Source organism: Pseudonaja textilis, chromosome 7, assembly GCF_049901715.1.
Source record: "Pseudonaja textilis isolate UNSWEBS1 chromosome 7, rPseTex1.2, whole genome shotgun sequence".
Lineage (NCBI taxonomy): Eukaryota > Metazoa > Chordata > Lepidosauria > Squamata > Elapidae > Pseudonaja > Pseudonaja textilis.
In genome coordinates, this window is record NC_141996.1 from 246,135 (window position 1) to 264,715 (window position 18,581).

At 59.5% G+C, this 18,581-nt stretch overlaps 1 protein-coding gene across 1 annotated transcript; it reads right to left on the reverse strand.

The window, feature by feature from the left end:
• Window positions 1-9,488: 9,488 nt before the first annotated feature.
• On the reverse strand, window positions 9,489-17,735 carry CNGA4 (cyclic nucleotide gated channel subunit alpha 4). The gene is made up of 4 exons (XM_087937870.1): window positions 17,587-17,735; window positions 17,081-17,187; window positions 11,264-12,259; window positions 9,489-10,027 (listed from the first exon to the last, which is right to left on the reverse strand). Exons 1-4 carry the CDS (start codon window positions 17,733-17,735, stop codon window positions 9,489-9,491), a joined length of 1,791 nt encoding a protein of 596 aa, XP_087793996.1.
• Between the last annotated feature and the right edge of the window lie 846 nt (window positions 17,736-18,581).

The window sequence follows — 18,581 nt, forward strand, 5'->3', positions numbered from 1 at the left end:
GCGTCCATCGCGACGGGATCGCCCCCGCACAGACCCGGCCGAGAGCCGCCGCCGTCACTGCCGCCGCCGCTCGGCTTCCTGGGGCCGCTCCGGGAGCCTCGGCGCCGCAGCGGCTCCTCCGCGCCGGCCGAGCGCCCCCTGACGGCGGCCAGGGGCTCCGCCACGCCCGAGGGGGCCCCGACGGCGCGCGACCGGCGGCTGAGCTGCCGGGCGGAGGCGCGGCGGGCGGGCGGGCGCGGGGCGGGCCGCGGGCCTTTGGGGGCGGGCGCGGGGCGGAGCGCTTGCGGGCGGTGGGGAAAGCTGGAGGCGGCAGGCGGCAGCTTGGCGGGATCTCGGGGCGAGCCGGCCCATCCCGTCCCCGCTTCCTTCCTTCTTTTGGGGCGGGGGGCTAAGAGCAGCCCGCAGCTGCCGGGGCCTCCCGTCTGGCAGGCGGGTTTCCCAGCAGCGGTCGCCCTGGCAGGCACGTCCTGTTTGCTCGGGACAGCGGGCGCGCGCCGCCGGTGTTGACACAGGTGCTGTTTACCCGGCCAAGGCGGGAGCTGCACGTTACCTGCAAATGAATTCCGGCTGACCTGCGACCCATCCTGAACAGGAGCTCTGCGCCTGCCGCCCCCCCACCTTCTCTTAGGCATCGTAACCTTGTAAGCCTCTTGGGAGGCACCCGGTGACCCCCAGAGCCCCTTGGCAGGAGGGCTTGGCGCACGGGCGTTGCCCCTCTGGGAACTCTTAGTGAAGTTGCTTCCCCAGTGTGGTTGACTGTTTGGTGGATCCCTTCCTTGGGTGGGGCTGCCCCTGTGTGGGATCCTCCAGACCAAGAAGGCCACCCAGCCTGCTGGAGGGATGCACCTTCCCAGGCTATTGAAGGACCGGGTAGCTGCTCTCCAGCGCCCACATTAGGCCGGGTGCATGTAGCCCTGGCATGTGGGATGGCTGACTTTCTCCTTAGCCTCTCCCCACCTGGGGTCTCCGGCTGCAGCGCTCACTGAGGGGGCCGAGCAGCCTCGAAAGGGGCAGTGAAGGGAGGAGAGGGACTCCTTAGAGCAGCCCTTGCCCCCTTTCACCCCCTCCCCACAGTGGCCCCCCCAGGGGGGCAGCAGAAGTGGTGCACTCGGTCCATGGCTTAGCTAGAAGACGGCCTGCCGCCCTGGCTGCTTGCTCCTTTCCTGGGGTGGTGGGGTGGTGGGTCTAAAAGGCCAGAGCTCCCCACCTCCTCAATTTGTTCATGATGGGTTCTAGCTTTCTCTCCTTCCTTTAGTCCTCTTTAAATTTACCTTTAGTTCCGATTTTTTCACTACCGCACCCTCCGACTTCTCTGACTGGGGCTTGCAGATCCTTTCCATTTCCCCCCACCAGCGTAATGAGACTCACTTAGCTTCTTCCTCCAGTCAGCCCACCCAACTCCTCTGATCCGGCTTCCCTTAATGCATTCAGTGTATTGCTTGAATAAATGACTCCCCCCCTCTCTCTCTCTCTCTCGCCCTGTCCCACCTGGAGGGAAGCGGGAAAATAGCCTCAGAGCGGCTTTAGCCACCGGGAAGGTAAGCAAACTGAATGGGGGGGGGGGGGAGGGGGGGCAGAAATAAATCAGCAGGTGGTGAAGGTCTCAGAAGGGCCGACTCTCAAAGGAGGGGGGGGAGGGGAGGGGGAGGGGGAGACAGTGACAGGTGTTAATTTTTTATTTATTCATTCGGTTTCTATAGCTGCCCAGTGCAGCAAAGTGACAATTCTAAAATCACAAAACAGAAAACATTCAAACAACAAATGCATCCAAACCATGAATGAGGGGAAAGAGCAGCCGTGACCGGGGGCCCTTCACACACGCCGAGGGTCCCGCCTGGGTGCACAGCCTGGCTTCTGAGGCCCCGTGAGAAGCCAATGGGGAGGGTGGGGGCCGCTCCAACCTCCCCAGGGGAGAACATTCCACAGAGCAGTGGCAGAAATCCCCCCCCCCGCCTTCTACTTCATTCATTTATTCAGTGGATTTGTCCCCCCCTCCCCCCGTCTTCTTTTGAAGCCCCCCTGAGCAGCTGAGCTCCCGTGTTCTTGCCAAGCGGCTCTCTCTGGCTGACGGGATCTGCCGCAGGCCAGATCAGCTGGATCGCGTTGGAGAAACTCCTGGGAAACCTGATCGTCCCCCCAAGAAACAGGGCTTGAAGAGCTGGCCAAAGCCGAGGGGGGAGCGGGCGCAGGCCCTTCGGATGCCCCTTCCCGAGTCCCGGGACCCGGAGAGGGGTGGACGGAGGGCCCAGCCCTCGAATCCCCAGCAGAGGCTCTCAACCCCACAGAACAACCCCATCGTCTTGGGGATCAGGCGGACTCGGCTCGCAGGCCCTTCCTGGCCGCTTTCCGGAGCAGCTCCCCCCTCCCCCCCAGCGACCATGTTTCCTTGGGAAAAACGAAGGAGGAGCCTAAGGGGGGGGGGGGAATCTGGTCCATAAGGATGAGGAACTGCGTCCGTTTTCAACGTGGTTTTACGGAAGCCGGCCCAAGAGCCCAGGGGCCGTTTTCTGAGTGGGAGGAGGGTCCGTTTAAGGAAGGGCGCCCAGCCCTCCCACCCCAGGCTCTCCCAGGGTGCCTCTTCCGCAGGCCCAGGCTGTGGGGCCGGGGCCCTTCAGGCTGGAGGGGAGGGGGAGGCCTGCTGGTTCCCTGTTTTCGCCTTGCCCCATCTTCCCTTCCTGCTCACTGAGGGGGGCCAGTCTGGCGTTAGGCAACCCAGAAGTCGGACAGACGAGCCAACGGGTCTCGAGACCAAAAGGCCCCTGAGGAATTTGGGCGGAAGGGCATAAAACCGAGGAAGGAAATGGGCAGCGAGAGAAGCCGAAGGGCCTTTGCACGTAATGCTCCCTGCATGCGATGGGCCGGGGGGGGTGGGGGGCAAGCCTTCCTGTCCCGGGGAGGCAGGCTGGTGGCTCCCCCAACAGATTCCTGCTCCGCTTCAGGCAGGCCCTCCAGCCAAAGGGGTACCGTGCTGTCCAACCAGGGTATGGGAACTGGATAGTCAGCCATTGTGAGCTGTTCCCTTAAGGGAATGCATCCTGGTAAATATAGTTAAGGTATCCTGGGAAATGTAGTCTAGATCACGTGACCACATCTGTAATCCTGACTGGTCACTAAATTGACCCTCGATGGGTTGGAGGAGGTTTCTTCACTCTTGGCTGAGCTCACGGACTCATGCACAAAATCTGGGGAACAAGCAGGGTGAACTCGAACTACGAAGACATGAAGGTAAACATGATATAGTTGGAATAACAGAAACTTGTGGGATGAAACCCATGACTAGAACATACTGGTAGAAGGATACAAACTATTAAAAAAAAAAAAAACAGACCCCATAAAAGAGGAGGTGGAGTTGCACTGTATATAAAGGACCACTATATTGCTACAGAAATGCATGAAACCAAAGATGAAAACCTCCTAGAATGCATATGGGTCAATATAAAAGAAAAAAAGAATGACATGGCCATAGGTGTATATTATAGGCCACCCGATCAAGCAGAAAAAATAGATGTCCTTTTTGCCAGCCAACTAACAAACATATGCAGGAAACACACAACAATAGTAATGGGAGACTTCAATTATCCTGATATCAACTGGAAAACTAATTCTGCACCAGGTAAGAAATCAAATAAGTTCCTAACCAACCTAACTGACAACTTTGTTGCCCAAAAGGTAGAGGGTGAAACTAGAGGGACAGCCATCCTGGACTTCATTCTTACAAACGGAGAAGAAGTGATAGAGGGGGTTGAAACTGCAGGAACCTTGGGTGAGAGTGACCATGTCATACTAGAATTCAGCATAACACAAACCCAAGCACTTACGACCGTTGCAGCCTTCCCTGGTCATGTGACCCACACTTGGATGCTTGGCAACTGACTCACATTCACGGCGGTCGCAGCGCCCCCCTTTTGCGACCTGCTGACAAGCCAGGCCAACAGGGAAGCCAGAGAGCGACGAACTGAACCCGGGCAGAGGTTCCCTGAGGGGGCCTGGTGGGGAAAGCCGTGAAGGGGACCGAAGAGAACTGAAGCTCTGGGCTCCCCTGGGACCCTCCCCTCCCCCGAGGATTCCTTCTGGATCGCACAGCGCCACGACACCCCCCATCACAAACTGGACAGGGCACCCAGTATTGACCCCTGAGGGAGGATCCCAGTCCCCCCACCCCCAGCAGCTTTCAGGGGAGCTGGCCAAGGCTGGGTGGGGGCCAGGGGCAGCCCAGGGCCTTGGGGCTTTTGAAGAGGAAAAGGGGGAGACGGGCGCTTTAGGAGGGGGGCCTGGGAGGAGCAGGAGGGAGGGGGAGTCCCAGCTGTTCTGCAGGAGTGACTGGGAGGAGGTGGGGGAGGAGCCTCTCCTGGGCCTTGCTTCCCACGCCCTCTGGGTGTGTGTGTGTGTGTGTGTGTCGTGGGACAACGTGGGAGAAGGGAAAGGGGATGCAGGCACAGGCACTTCTCCCCACAGCGGTGCAGCCTGAGGGTCTGCGGGGCCCCTTCCTGGCTCTGGGTGCTGCTGGTGTCAATCGCTGATGATGCAGGAGATGCCCGGGGGGGGGCGCGGGGGGGCCTCCTCCGGCTGCCAGGTGCTGTTCTGGTGCTGGGGTGGGAGGTAGGGGGGGCAGAGAAGAGGCGGCCGCAGTTTCTCCTCCGAGGCACCAGGGGGCGCTTGTCTTCCCTCTGGAAGCCCAACTGGTTCACACCTCCACACACACACACACACACACCCCGGCTGTACTGTCCCCCAGGACTGGCGGTCTCTGCCGGCGAGCTGTCTCCGGCCGATGCCGGGCTCCTTCGCGCGAGCGATTCTTCCTGGGCCGCCCGGATGAACTGAACAGGCCAGGATTCCACACCGCAGATTAAACCGGCAGAGGCCATTAAGCGAGTGGAGCGGCCACTATGCCTTTCGCCGACCTGCCTGCACGTGCCGTGTGAAGGGGGCTCGTGAGCCCACCTGGGCCTCTCCTGCTCCCTGCTGGGTCCTGGCCATCCGACGGGATCACCAACTGGCCCAGAGGAGCCCAAAACTCCCCACCCCCAATGCACCTAGCGAGCCTCCTGATCCAGGCTGAAGGTCCGCCAGCCCAAAGGGAGGCCACTCTCAGCCTCTGGGTGGAGTCTGTGTGTGTGCGTGCGTGTTTGTGTGTGTGCGCGTGTGTGTGCTGGGGGGCTTTATTAAGCACCCTCCGCTGTGCCCCCCCAACAGCCCCCAGGAGGTCCTGACCCAAAGCCTTTCGGGATGTGGGCAAGGCTCCCATTGGGCAGTTGCCCCTCCCTTCTCTGCCCCCATGCCTGCCTCCCCCCCAGCTTTGGATGCCAGGGCTCTTCCGGCAAGCCTCCCGCCCCACCTGCTGCCCCAGCCAGGTTCTCTTCAGCCTCCCCGCTGCCTCCAGAGCCGCTGTGGAGGATCAGGTGTCTCCTTCTGACCTGGGTGTGCGGCATTCCCACTCAGCACTGGGGCGGCTGGGCGTTTCAAGGCCTGGCCTATCAGGCCCCCCCCCTGCCCCGCCCCTTCTTTGCCAGAGGATAGTTCTGCGTGCCGCCTGCGTGCGTGTGGTGGGTTGTGCTTGGACCCGGAGCGATGTGTGTGCCAGAAGGCAGGGAGAGAGAAGGGTGCCCAGTCGGGGCCCTCACCTGCTGTGGTTCATGCTGGGAGCTCCAGTGTCCTCGGGCTGGAGGCTTCAGAGGGATGAACCACAAGGACACTCACTCTGCACATGCACAGAAGCACCGGCCCTCTCCTCTTGAAGATGCCTCTGCCAGCTCTGCCACCTTCAGCTTGGCACCTTGCTGGCATCCTGGGTGGGTGGGAAGTCAATACACACATGTATGGGCATGTGATGAGAAATGGGGGGGGGGGGGTGACAGTTGGACGAAAAACAGGCTCAGAACTGGCCTGTGCCGGTACCCAAGGCCACTCACCCTGAGAAGGAGGGTGGATTACCCCAAACACCTCAGCGTGTCTCAGAACACCCGGGGGGCTCTTCATTGGCTGCGAGGAGGGGTAATGTGTGTCCCCTTTCGCAGGGGAAATGCAGCTCTAGCAGCCGAAGAGCCCCTCCCTTCACCCCAAGGGAGCCGAGGGTCTCTGGGCCTCTCTGAGAGCCTCTTTGGGACCTGGGAGAGACACGCAGAAGCCCCTTGCTGGCCCCCCCACCTGGCCTGAGGCGCCCAGCCCTCCCAGTGGCTGGCTGCGTCTGGAGACATTTCCCCCTGGGGACAGCCGGGAAAAGGGAGACCCGCCTGCTTCCCCCCCCCCGTGGTGGCAAAGCAGCATTGGACTAGCAGGGGCTGGGCAGCGATGGGGCGCCACCTCCTTCCCTGCCACCTCCTGTGCCCTTCGGCCGGCTTCTTTTCTTGGTTCGCCCTTCAGGCAGCCAGGAAGATGCGGCCTCCCCCCCTGCCGGGGCAGGTGGGTCCATACCAAGAACGCCACGGGGCCCCCTCCCCTCCTGCCTCTGAGCCCCCGAGGGCCCCCTGCTGGTCAATAGGGCTGGCCCCCTCCTCGCCCACGGAGGGAAAGGCCCAGCTCTCTCTGCATCGAGCCAGCGCCGGTTCCAACTCTTTCTGGTGCAAAGCGAGGAGGTCTCCGTGGACAACGAGGGAGAGTCCGGGGGTCCTCGGGAGGGAGGGGGCTCCAGGGCCAGTAGCTCTCGCGAAGGCAGGATATGGAAACTGCCCGTCTTACGTGCCACCTTCAGAGAAGCGGGAGGGGAGGCGCTTCACCTGGCACCTTGCAGCAAATTCTTTGGCCCTGGGAGGGGATCTGTTCTCTGGCCATCCCGGTGGATTGACAGATTCAGGTTGGCATAATGCCCGTCTCTCTGCTGCCTCCCGCCTCGCCCTCACAACGAAGCATCTCCGAGGCAGAGGAGGGCGAGGCCCCCCGGGTCGCTTGCCCTCTTATTCCTTTGGCGGGAGGCCCCGTTGCCCCCACTGGGCGATGCCCACCTGGCCTGTTCACGGTGGGTGCCAGCTTTGTGAGCGCTTGTGTTGTCCCTCAGCCAATGGCCAGGAGCCAGTTGCCGAGGGGGCCCCCCATGCGAGCGCTGCGAGGCGGGGCAGCACACAGCCCACCGGAGGGGCCCAGCAAAGGAAGGGCCTCTGGCTGAAAAACCAAAGGGGTGTGTGTGTGTGTGTGTGTGTGTGTGTTGTGGGTTCTTCCCTGACTGCCACTGCTTAAGGCTGACTGGCTGGCATGGGGAGCTCTTCTCGAAGGGGGTGGGGGTGGGTGGGAGCAGGCCTTGTGTGTCCCTGTTTCATTGTATGGGGAAATAGGCCTCTGGTCTCCCCACTGTCCGGCTGCCCCTCAGCACGAGCTATGCCCAGCCCCCCCCTCTCCTGCAGGGCTCCTCGGAGTGGCCAGGGCCCGTCTCCCCGTGGCCCCGCAGGGGGGCAACCTGAAACTCCCCGCTCCTCAAGGCAGAGATCCAGAGAAAGCCGAGGGCTACTTTGGCTGCAGGGACCGAATTTGGGAAATGACAAGTTGGGCTGCCTCCCCCCCGGCTGCCCTTCCTCTTTCAAGGCCAGTGAGTTACGGGGGTGGGGGTGGGGGTGGGGTGCCCACCAGAGCCACGTCTGAATGTTGTCTGCATGTTCCGGACATTAAGAAATGTTTTCCCCTGGTTGCCTTGGCAACGGTGCTGGCCTGTCGTCCTGCAGGTCACGGTCTGGCTCTCCAAACCAGCCGAGGATGGATGCGGGGAGAGGCCGAGGGGCTTCGTCTCGTCTGCGGGAGCCCCTCGACTTCCAGAAGCCGCCAGGAAGGAGGAGCCTTGGCCTGGCCATTCAGTGCTGCCCCTGGCCAAACCCAGGATCAGAGGCCGCCTGGCTCCAGAGGACGAGGGCGCCCGAAGTGCCCTCAGGGAAAGCCAGGGACGGGAGCGCAGCAGAGAAACAAGCCAGGGGCCCCCGGATGGAAAACCGTCCCTATCCAGCAAGGGGCAGGGGGGGGGGCTCCTGCCTCTCGTCTCCCTCAGGTCATTGGAGGCACCTGACATTCCGGGAGCTCACAAACAAGCGCAGGCGGGGGGTGTTGCTACCCCTCAGAGGCCACGAATCGGAAGCTGCCCTTCCCAGGGGTCTCCTCCCGGCCGGAGCCTGCCACGCGGTTGGCCTTTGCAGCCGCCCAGAGTGGAAGCCGGGGAGCAACCCAGGAGAGCCCACCCAAGGGGGTGGCTTTCCTCCCTGCGGCTGGACTGAGGCAGGGGCTGGTTTGGATAGCCCAAAGTGGCTCAATTTATGGGGTCCCAGTTAAAATACCGGGACTGAAGAGGGGCTCCGCCTCTCCTCCAGAGACGGACACGAAGCAACGGAGGGAAACCGACCGAGGAGAGAAGCAACCTGGAGCTCAGGAGGGATTTCCTCACGGTGAGAACCAGGGGGACGGAAGGTGCCTCCAGAAGTCGTGGCTGCTGCATCCCTGGAAGCTTTTAAGAAGAAATTGGCCAGCCAGTTTTCTGGAACGGTCCAGGGTCTCCTTCTCAAGCAGGGGGTTGGACTAGAAGACCTCTAAGGTCCCTTCCAACTCTATGATTCTGTGTTCTATGACTTGGAGACCATTTAATTCACGATTTATTTGGAACCGCCCGAGAGAAAAGGAATTCCCGTTTACAAGAGAGAGAACCTGGAACGTAGATTGCATTTCCTTTTTATAGTTTGGGCAACAAAGAAACTTCAAGGTAAAAGCTGATTGGATTAGGAATATTATGAAAAATTAGACTCCTAATAATACGAAAGCATGAGAACGGAAAGGAACATCGTATTCTGAATAAAAACGAAAGAACCATTTGCAAAGGCGGAAGCGCCAGGAGAGGCCATTGGTAAAGGTGCGTTGAAGCTGCGGGACAACAGAACGGCAGGAGGCCCAACCGCGTCGGCCAAAGGAAAGGCCTCCTACCGCCTCCTTCGTGGACGTTCAGGCTTATGGCAGCCGCTAGCAAAGCACACGGAAGGGGAAGAGGAACCAGGCCAAGGGAAGCGCCCTGTCACCCAGGCCCGCTCCTCCCACCCTCACCTGCCAGGTGCAGGCATGCAGGGGGCTCTCTGGACCTCCGGCCTCCCCCTCGCTCTGGGGGCAGGGAAAGGGCCCAGGGCCCAGAAAGGTTGGACACGTGTGTGTGTGTGTGTGTGTGTGTGTGTATTTTGGAGGGCTGTCCTAGATCGAATGGGAGGAATTCTTGGCAGCTGGTCCAGAAGGCAGGCAGGCGATGGCAGCCAGGGCGGTGGAGGAGGCTGGGCCTGGGGCTGGTGGAGTCTCCTTTGAAGAGAGGCCGCCTATCGGGAACGTCACCATCTAGCTGACCTCCAAGGCCCCTTGGGAGCCTTATGGTTCCACGAAGGCCCTGAGGCTGCAGGCACGGCCTCTTCATCGGCTGCCCAAGACCCCATACGGGAGCCTGGGGGCGACTCTGTGCCCTCTCTCTGCCGCCCCCCCCTCAGGAAAGCATGGAGGGAGGGAGGAGGGATGTGGTTGTTGGGTTGGGACCCCCCCCAGCATCACGGCCTGCACCCAGGGAACGTTGCTCTGGGTTGCTTTCCGGCCAGCCTCCCTTCCTGCCCCCTGCATCCGAAGTGGGAGGCCCAGATCCAGGACAGCTCATCCCCCGGCAGAAGCTGCAGCCCCGAGGCCAGCCGGTGGAGGGGCACAGGGGGACAGCTAAGTCTCGGCCCCCTCCTCCCCCCCCCCCACATCTGCACCTGCCACTCCAGGTGCTCGAGGCGCAGGGCTATCTTGAAGGCGCTGGACTCCAGCCCGGCCAGGACGCGGGCCAGCTTCGTCTGCAGGGTGTCCAGCCCGTCCTCCAGGGCTGCCATCCGCCGCTCCTCCTCCTCCTGCTGGGCGACCTCGGCCGCCTCGGCGTTGACGTCCAGCTTGTTCATCTTGAGCAGGATCTCCCGGCCCTTGGCCTCCATCAACGCCTTGGCGCTGGGGAACTCGGCCAGCACCTCCTTGAGGTCCTCCTTGGAGAGGCAGAAGAGGTCTGAGTAGCCGATGCTTTTGATATTTGCCGTACGGCGGTTGCCAGACTGGTTCCCTGGGGGGGGGGGCAGGAAGAGTGGGGAGAGGCTTCTGCGTACGCTAAGACCGCGGCTGATTGTCCTGCAAAGCCCTGAGCAACCTGGTCTGTGCAGCACAATGAAGTGAGCCGTGTGCAGACATGCAGGTTGGGCAAACAAAACCGCCACTTCCCAAACGCCTGGCGCAACGTAGGAGAACAAACCCGGATCAGGACAAGAGTCAGCCGCCTCCACCTGCATTGAAAAGACCAAGGCCGCTCTGGGGAAGACGGCAAAGTCCATCTTTTGCGCAGAGAGGACCACGGGCTTGACCGGAGGGTCAGAGGGGCCACCTGGGTCCAAATTGAACAGCCCCCTCTCGACAGAGGGCGAGGGATACAACGTCCTCTATCTCGACACAGACAAACCTCCAGGTGGCCTCAATGACCCCCTCAAAGGATGCAAACAACCAGCGGTTGATCCTCTCCTTCCCATCCAGTCCGAGCTGAAGAAGCTTCTTGGAGGAGAAGCAAAACGTCTTCAAAGAAAAAACCAGAAAGTCCATTTTGGGGGGGAAAACCACCGTTGGGACAACCAGGACCCGGGTGACTGAGAACCTCCACCGACATGGGAAGAGCAGGCTTGGAGAGAGGCAGTGAGGATTGAACCTTGCAGGCCGCTCTGTGCTTTACCTCCCCTTCCCTCTTGTACCCGTGAAGGACCCCAGGAACGTAGGAGGGTTTCCAGGCAGGAGGGGTGCATTTCGGGGGGGGGCGAGGCAAGAGACAGCACAGCCTGGAGCTGGATGTGTGAAGAGGAAGAGGTTTAGGGGAGCCGAGGATCCCCCAAGGTAAGAAACTGTTAAGAGTGAGAGTAGCCAGGGTGGAGTCTGGCAAGATTCTGTCTACACGGTGCATGAAAATCGCGAACTGAACTCGGCTGGAGGGTTTTGCATCCTTCTTGGGCTACACCTGACAATAGCCAGCCGATCAGGGAGGGGACTTTCCGAGCCACCCCCAAATCTTCCCCACGACTCAAGGGAAGCTCCAGCCCCCCTTTGCTTATGGGGTGGCTCTTACAAACTTCCCCCCAGGCTATCTCCCTGATTCTCAACCGTCATGTCCTCCGAAGATCCCTCCCCATCCAGCCAGTGAAAAGCAGCACCTGGGACCCCTGAACTGATGGAGAACCCCAACAACAAAGGAAGGAACCCTCGAAGGAGTTCTCCGCTGGGGGGGTTCTCCTGGGGGTCCCTCCCCTCCCCCTCCCCTCACCTTTGATGCTGATGATGCTGATCTCTCCAAAGTACAGCCCCTCCCCCAGCACCGCATACTGGGTCACACCGTCATCCGCCACCACGGCCAGCTGCCCTTCGCGGATGAAGTACATCTCCCGGCCGATGTCCCCCTTCCGGCACACGTACTCCCCGGGGCTGTAGACCTGCGGCTTCAGCTTGAGCACCAGCTCCTCCAGCAGGCTCTGCTCGCAGTTCTGGAAGATCTGGACCTTGCGGAGGGTGGGCAGGTGGACACTGATGGCCACCTCGGCTCGCAGGCGCTCGGGCAGGTGCTGGAGGATCTGCACCTCGTTGGTCATCTTCTTGTTCATCTGCAGGTGCTGCTGCAAGTCAACCACACGGTGCTGCAGGTGCTGGCTGATCCGCTGAGAGTGCAGGTACTCCTTCACCAGGTCGTAGTTGGGGTAGAAGGCCTTGTCGGCGTGGTTCATGTTGGAGATGACGGATGTCATGCTCCCCATGATGGTGGCAAAGCCCATGACGGCCAGGAGGAAGTCGATGGCCATGAAGAGGAACTCCTCCTCCCGCTGGGGCATGGGGGTGTCGCCCACTGTGGTCAGGATGAGGGTGGAGAAGTAGAAGCTGTAGAGGTACTGGCGAAGGAGCCGGTCGAAGCCGGGCAGGCTGCTGTTGGGGTAGACCCACTCATCCGTGCCAAAGCCGATGAAGTTGGAGAGCGCAAAGTAGACGCAGCTGTTCCAGTGGATGGTGACAAAGATGTAGAGCATCAGCTTGGAGATGCGGAAGGAGTTGGGGTGCGCCGTGCGGGTCTCGATGCGGTCAAAGGCCTCAAACAAGCGGGGGCTCCGCAGGAAGCGGTTGGCTCGGACCGCCGGGCTGCCCAGCCCCACATACAGGTAGAGGAGGTCAGTGGGCAGCACGGAGAGGGAGTCCCACAGGAAGGCCAAGGAGCAGCAGTACCTCCGGGAAATCTGGGCGCGGTCCACAATCAGGGAGCCTTGCTGCAGGAAGCCTGGCAGAGAAGGGGGGCGGGTGGGAGAGGCGCTTGGCAAAGGGCCGGAGGAGCCACCCTGCTGCCCCCTCTCAGGTCCCCACTGAAGCGGCTCCCCTTCCCAGTCACGGCTGCGGTGGGGTCCGCTACCCCTGAGCGGCTTCCCCAGAAGGAAGTCCCTCCCCCAGCAACCGGTCCTGCAAGCAGCCTCCGGCACACCTGCCAGGAGAAGCCAAGGCATTGCCCAGGGAAGCGCCCCAGCTGGGCCCCTCTGGGCCTCCGTGGGCAACCAACCTTCTGAGGAAGGGAGTCACTGCCTGCCTTGATCCAGGGGGACTGGAGGACTCTGACCTCTTCTTTGGGGTGGGGAGGGGAGAAGGCGGTGGGGGGGTGTCAGCCTCAAGATCTCTTCGGTACCCCAACTATTATCCTTTATTTCTCCCTTAGTATCTCTACTACTAGGTTTACTTCTTTCGGCTGTCATTAGCAACGGGGGGAGGGTAATTGTGGGGGGGAAGAGAGCTGGAGGTGTTTTGCATTCTTTACTGTGGGCAGAAGAAGGGGGATTTCTTCTTTCCAATTTTCCATTTCTTTCCTAGCCTCTATCCTTTTGCGCAGCTGCGAGGTCTTATCAAAATATGTCAAGGTCAAGCGGACAGAGGCCTCATCACTACCTGAAGATGCTCACATGATCATATTGGAACTTTTAATTGGCAGAGACTTCTGGACTTTGGGGGTGGGAACAATTCCATTTCTTTGTATGTGTGATCTGCGCGCCAAATTCTCACTTTCGAATTCCATTTGTAGCTTCCTTTTCATCTTCCAGTAAAAGAAGAACTTTGCTCTGAACCATGGAGTCTGAGTATTTCTTTCTTGGATTTTGAAAGGAGCACATACCGACATTATTCGAAAGTCCCCATCAGCCCACCCGGAGAAAACACCAATTTTTCTTCCGAGGGGTTTTCACATCATGTCATCTCCAGCCAGCGAGGAGGATGAGCAGGGAGCTGTGGGGGGCAGCAAATGCTGTTACCAGAGATGCCAGCCACCGATTTGTTAGCTGACCTTACACCTAGTGAAACGGCAGTTCTGGTGGCCCTCTTTGAAAAAAGACATTGAAACTTATGTAGCAAGCTGCCCAGTTTGCGCCTCAGCTAAGAGACCTCCCGGTAAGCCGCCAGGTCTGTTGCAAAATGTGGCCAGGCCAACTGCCCCTTGGAAGGAAATCTCTATGGACTTTATAGTAGATTTACCTGAGAGTGCTGGGCACACGGTGATCTGGGTGGTGACCGACTTGTTTTCCAAACAGGCACATTTCATACCTTGCACCAAGATTCCCTCGGCGAAGTCGTTAGCCAAACTGTTCATTATACACGTCTACAGACTGCATGGTGTTCCTGAACGTATAATATCAGATCGAGGAGTTCAATTTACCTCGAACTTCTGGAGGGAATTTTGAAGTTGATAGGCTCCACCCAAGGGTTAAGCTCGCCCACCACCCCAAACTAATGGGGCCTGCGAGAGAACTAACGGGTGCTAGAGCAATATCTCCGATGTTACATAAATTATCAGCAAGACAACTGGGTGGACCTGCTACCTTTTGCGAAGTAGCGTATAACAACTCCGTTCACAGCAGCACTGGTTTTACCCGTTCAAAGTGGCCACGGGACAAGATTTTGTACCCATACCTGAACTTCCTCGCGAAACCCAATATCCAGTCATTGGATGACTGGATATCTCAACTACAACTCAATTGGCCAGTCGCCGCAAAGCTCTGGACGAAGCGCATCAATCCCATAAGAAGTTTGCAGACAAGAAAAGAGCCCCACAACAGTCGTATCAAGTAGGCGACAAAGTATTCCTCTCAACCAAGTATCTGCAAACCACTCAGAGATCAAAGAAGTTAGGCCCTAAGTATGTGGGGCCCTTCCTATTGAGCGGTGTGAATCCCGTGACAGTTCAATTGACGCTACCAAAGACTCTTCGTCGCATTCATCCTGTTTTCCATGTCAGCCTGCTAAAACCCGAACACACCTGTACATTGAGACCGACCCAGACTGATCCCCCGTCCCATTGTTGATTGAGGGTGAACAACATTTTGAAGTTAAAGAGATTTTAGACTCTCGAAAAGGAGGGTCGCCTACAATATCTTGTAGCCTGGAAACATTTCCCCCTCTCATGCTGAGTGGGTGAACGAAAAAAAGACGTTAGGGCTCCTGACCTGCTAAAGAAATTTTATACTAAGTATCCTGATAAACCATAAGAATGTATGCAATGCTTAACATATCCTTTTATTCTCTCTTACAGGGACTAATGTCCTTTTTCTAGGGGGTCCGAATGTCAGCCTCAAGATCTCTTCGGTACCCCAACTATTATCCTTTATTTCTCCCTTAGTATCTCTACTACTAGGTTTACTTCTTTCGGCTGTCATTAGCAACGGGGAGGGGTAATTGTGGGGGGAAGAGAGCTGGAGGTGTTTTGCATTCTTTTACTGTGGGCAGAAGAAGGGGGGATTTCTTCTTTCCAATTTTCCATTTCTTTCCTAGCCTCTATCCTTTTTGCGCAGCTGCGAGGTCTTATCAAAATATGTCAAGGTCAACGGACAGAGGCCTCATCACTACCTGAAGATGCTCACATGATCATATTCGAACTTTTAATTGGCAGAGACTTCTGGACTTTGGGGGTGGGAACAATTCCATTTCTTTGTATGTGTGATCTGCGCGCCAAATTCTCACTTTCGGAATTCCATTTGTAGCTTCCTTTTCATCTTCCAGTAAAAGAAGAACTTTGCTCTGAACCATGGAGTCTGAGTATTTCTTTCTTGGATTTTGAAAGGAGCACATACCGACAGGGGGTTCAGCTGGAGCTCGAGTGAAGCCACGGGAGAGGAGCTGCCTTGGTCCCCAGCACGTTGGGGAGGCTCCCCTCCTGGCCCCTGGTAGGAGGTAGAACCACGTGAGCAGGATGGCCTCCATCCTCAGCCCAGGCGGGACGGCGTTCTGCTCCTTCCATAGTGGGCAGTGCCAGTCTGGAGGCTCCCCCCACCTGTGGTCCTCGTGGTCTCCTCAGCTGAGACCCCGAAGCTGGGCCCTGGCTGGTAGGGCAGCTGTGGGCTTTGGGGGACCAGGGTGCCCTGGGGAAGGGCTCTGAGGGCAGCCCCCTGTGCAGGGCTTGGGGGCCAGCCCTGGAGCCCTCTTCAAGGGCCTTCCGGGTGCCCCAGCGAGGCTGGAGGGAGCTCCGGGAAAGGGAGGGGGAGTAGAGGGACGGGGGGAATGTAGCCAGAACAACTCTCTTTCCTCGGTGAACCAAGGACGCCGTTCCCACTGGGGGAGGAGGGGCATGGGATGATCGGTGGTGGGAGTCCATTTCTTTTATGATAGGGTCTGTGGGCGTGGCTTGGTGGGCGTGGCAGGGGAAGGATATACTGCAAAATCCCCCTTCCCTCCCCACCCCACTAACCTGCTTTCCAGCTCCGTTCTCCTGTGCAGGGCAACCCAAGGAGACCCAGACCATCAGCTGGGACTCCATGGGAGGCGGAGAAGAGGTGGGGTTGGCGGGGCCAATCAGGGGTGGGATTGGCCGGTTCTCTGAACGACTCAGTATTTCTGCTACCGGTTCTCCAGAACCGGTCCGAACCGGCTGAATCCACACCTCTGGTGATGCTTGTGTGTCACGGGGGAAGAACTCTGGACCTGGGATTGGGTGGGGTCTCCAGAGTCCGGGTTTCGCCCGATGTGCCAGTATGAATAGGCCTAGTCCATCTCTACTGCGAGGAGGCCTTTGGAGAACTTTGGAGCTCTGGTTTCCCACGGGCTGCGCCTTGGAGCACCTGGGGGCTGGCTGGGAGGAGAGTTTAGCGGAGCTACGCTCAAGTCTCCTCACTGGTCACCAGCTGGGATCTGGGCCCAATTCAGCCTGGCCCCTTTGGGCCTCCTGTCAGGCCCAGGAAGGGCACCTCCTCTGTTGCGGCTCCTGTCCTTGGGGACCTCGCCCCACCATCTCCCACTCTGGAAGACCTCGTGGGGGGGACATGTGTGTGTGTGTGTGTGAGAGGGGGGGAGGGAGGGAGAGAGAAAGAGCTGAATATTTTTGTAAATTCTGAGTGTGTGTTTAATATTCCTTTTGGATGCAAATCTCCCAGAATCCCGTGAACTGTCAGCCTGGGCAGCCAAAGGGGCTCAGTGCTCCCGGACAGGACAGAGAGGCTGTAGTACAACCCTCCAGGCAGAAATTCGGAGCCTGTCCAGACTTTTGAGGGGCCCTTGGTGCTCTCTGAGCTGGGGAGGAGGGTTCCTTGCAGGTGTTTCGTTACCCAAACTAGGTAACAGGATCAGCACCACTGATGTTGTCGCCTCGTCTGGCTAATGAAACACCTGCAAGGAAAGCCCCCCCAGCCCAGAGAGCACCAAGGACCCCCCCTCATTTCAACCCCAAGCTGCAAATGTTCTCCTGCTTCCAGACTCTGCACCCCACTCGTCCTCTTGGGAGGGCCTCTCCCACCCCAGGGGGGGTCTTCCAGAGTCCCTCTGGTTTGGATTTCATCCGTTAGTAAGCAACCCCACCCTCCCCAGTGCAGATTCCGCCTGGCCTCCTCCCAGAGGGATGGTGCTGTGCCACGCTGCTCAGAGTTGAGTCTGGGGGCCGTTGCAAACCCTTCAGGGGCAGGAATCACAACCCAGCGCTTCAGATCCGGGATCCCGAATTTCAGCCGCCAGCCCTGGGCTGAGCTTTGGCTGCGCCCCCTGGCAGCCCCATCCTGAGTGTGGGCCTCCCCCGTTTCCTCAGGGCCCCCAACTGGGCAGCGTTGGCCTCCGGGGGGGGGTGTCTTTCTGCCCCACTAACCAGTATGGAAATGCACCGCGATGTCCATCAGGTAGAGCAGGTCGCAGAGGTAGTCCAAGGCCAGCCAGAGCAGCAGGTGCCTCTGCTGCAGCTCAGGGAAGCAGAACCTGGGAAGGACAGGAGGAGACACGTGGAGACCCCCCGTCCCCTCCCGTCCCCCCCCAGCTCTGCCCCAACTCAAGGGAGGGAACGGGGCAGTGGCCACTCCCCCGCCCTGGCTGAACCGCCCTCTCCGTTCTGCAGACACCCTCTCCCCCCAGGCCCCACAAAGGCCTGCCCCTGCTGTGCCTTCTTGGGGCGCCCCACCTGCTCCAGGCTGGGGGCCCCTTCCCTCCCCCATGGAAGGGCCTTCACGCCTCTAATTTTCCTGGCTGCTCCTGCCTTGACTGATAAAAATGTCCCCTTCCACGTGGAGGGATTGACTCGGGAGTTTCTTGCCCTCTGACGATTTTGGAGGCGGTCCGGGAGCTCCTGTGCGCAGACCCCCTGCCCCCCCAGTGCTCTACCTGCAGATGAGGATGACCCAGTTGTAAAGGATGGGCGGCACCATCAGGATCAGCCAGTAGTAATATTGGTCTCCCGAGGGGTCCAGGATGCGAGTCCCACAGCCTGCGCCCTGCCTGGGGGAGACAGGGAGGCTCTTTTGAGGCGCCATTCCAGGGGCGGTTCGTGATCCCCTTGAAGGCCTTCATGCCGGGGGCCGTCTCACCTCCCGGGACTGGCCCGACCCTCTCAGGCCGGCAGAGGTGGCATCACTGCGGCTCCCGTCAGCCAGATTATTCCAGCTGGGGGGTCCAGGAGGAGGGGGGGCTTCTCTCCTGCTGCTCTCTGGAACATCTTGCCCCCCTCCACGTGAGGCTGGCCCCAACCCTCCTGACTTTTCGGTGGGGCCTGAAGATGCGGCTGTGCCCGTTGGCTGGGGCCCCACTGTCCTGAGGGCCCCTTTGGTTGTCCCCAAGGGAGCCCTGCTCTTTGCAGACAGGCTCCCTCCCTCTGCCCGGGGGGCCTTCCTCGGGGGGGGGGGGCTGGAGCCACTTGGACTGCATCCGGCCCCCCTGGAGAAGCGCGGGGGGGGGGGGGGGGAGACGCAGGGGTGGACTAAGGCTCACTGGTGCCCTAAGCACTGACAAATCTTGGTCCCCCACCCCCGCCTTTACACACAAGATACTGTACAAATCTTCATCGGTTTTGTTTTCCTTTCTTTCTTTCTCACCTTGTGGTGCCTCCTTTGGGCCTGGTGCCCTAAACACCTGCTTAGTCTGCTTAATACATGGGGGGGGGGGACGAGAGCCCCCCCCCCGAAGCGAGGGACAACCCTTTGGCCCTGCCGGCTGCTGCTTCCCCCTCCCTTTGAAGGCCAAAGAATTGCCATGGGTGGGGGGGGGGAGGGGGGTGTCTGGTCAGCCACGTCCACTCAGAGCCCCCGCTCTGCATGTGAGGCTTTCCTGGGGGTGTTGGGGGCCAATAGGAAACAAGGCTGGGGAAGCCCCCTTCCTCCCCC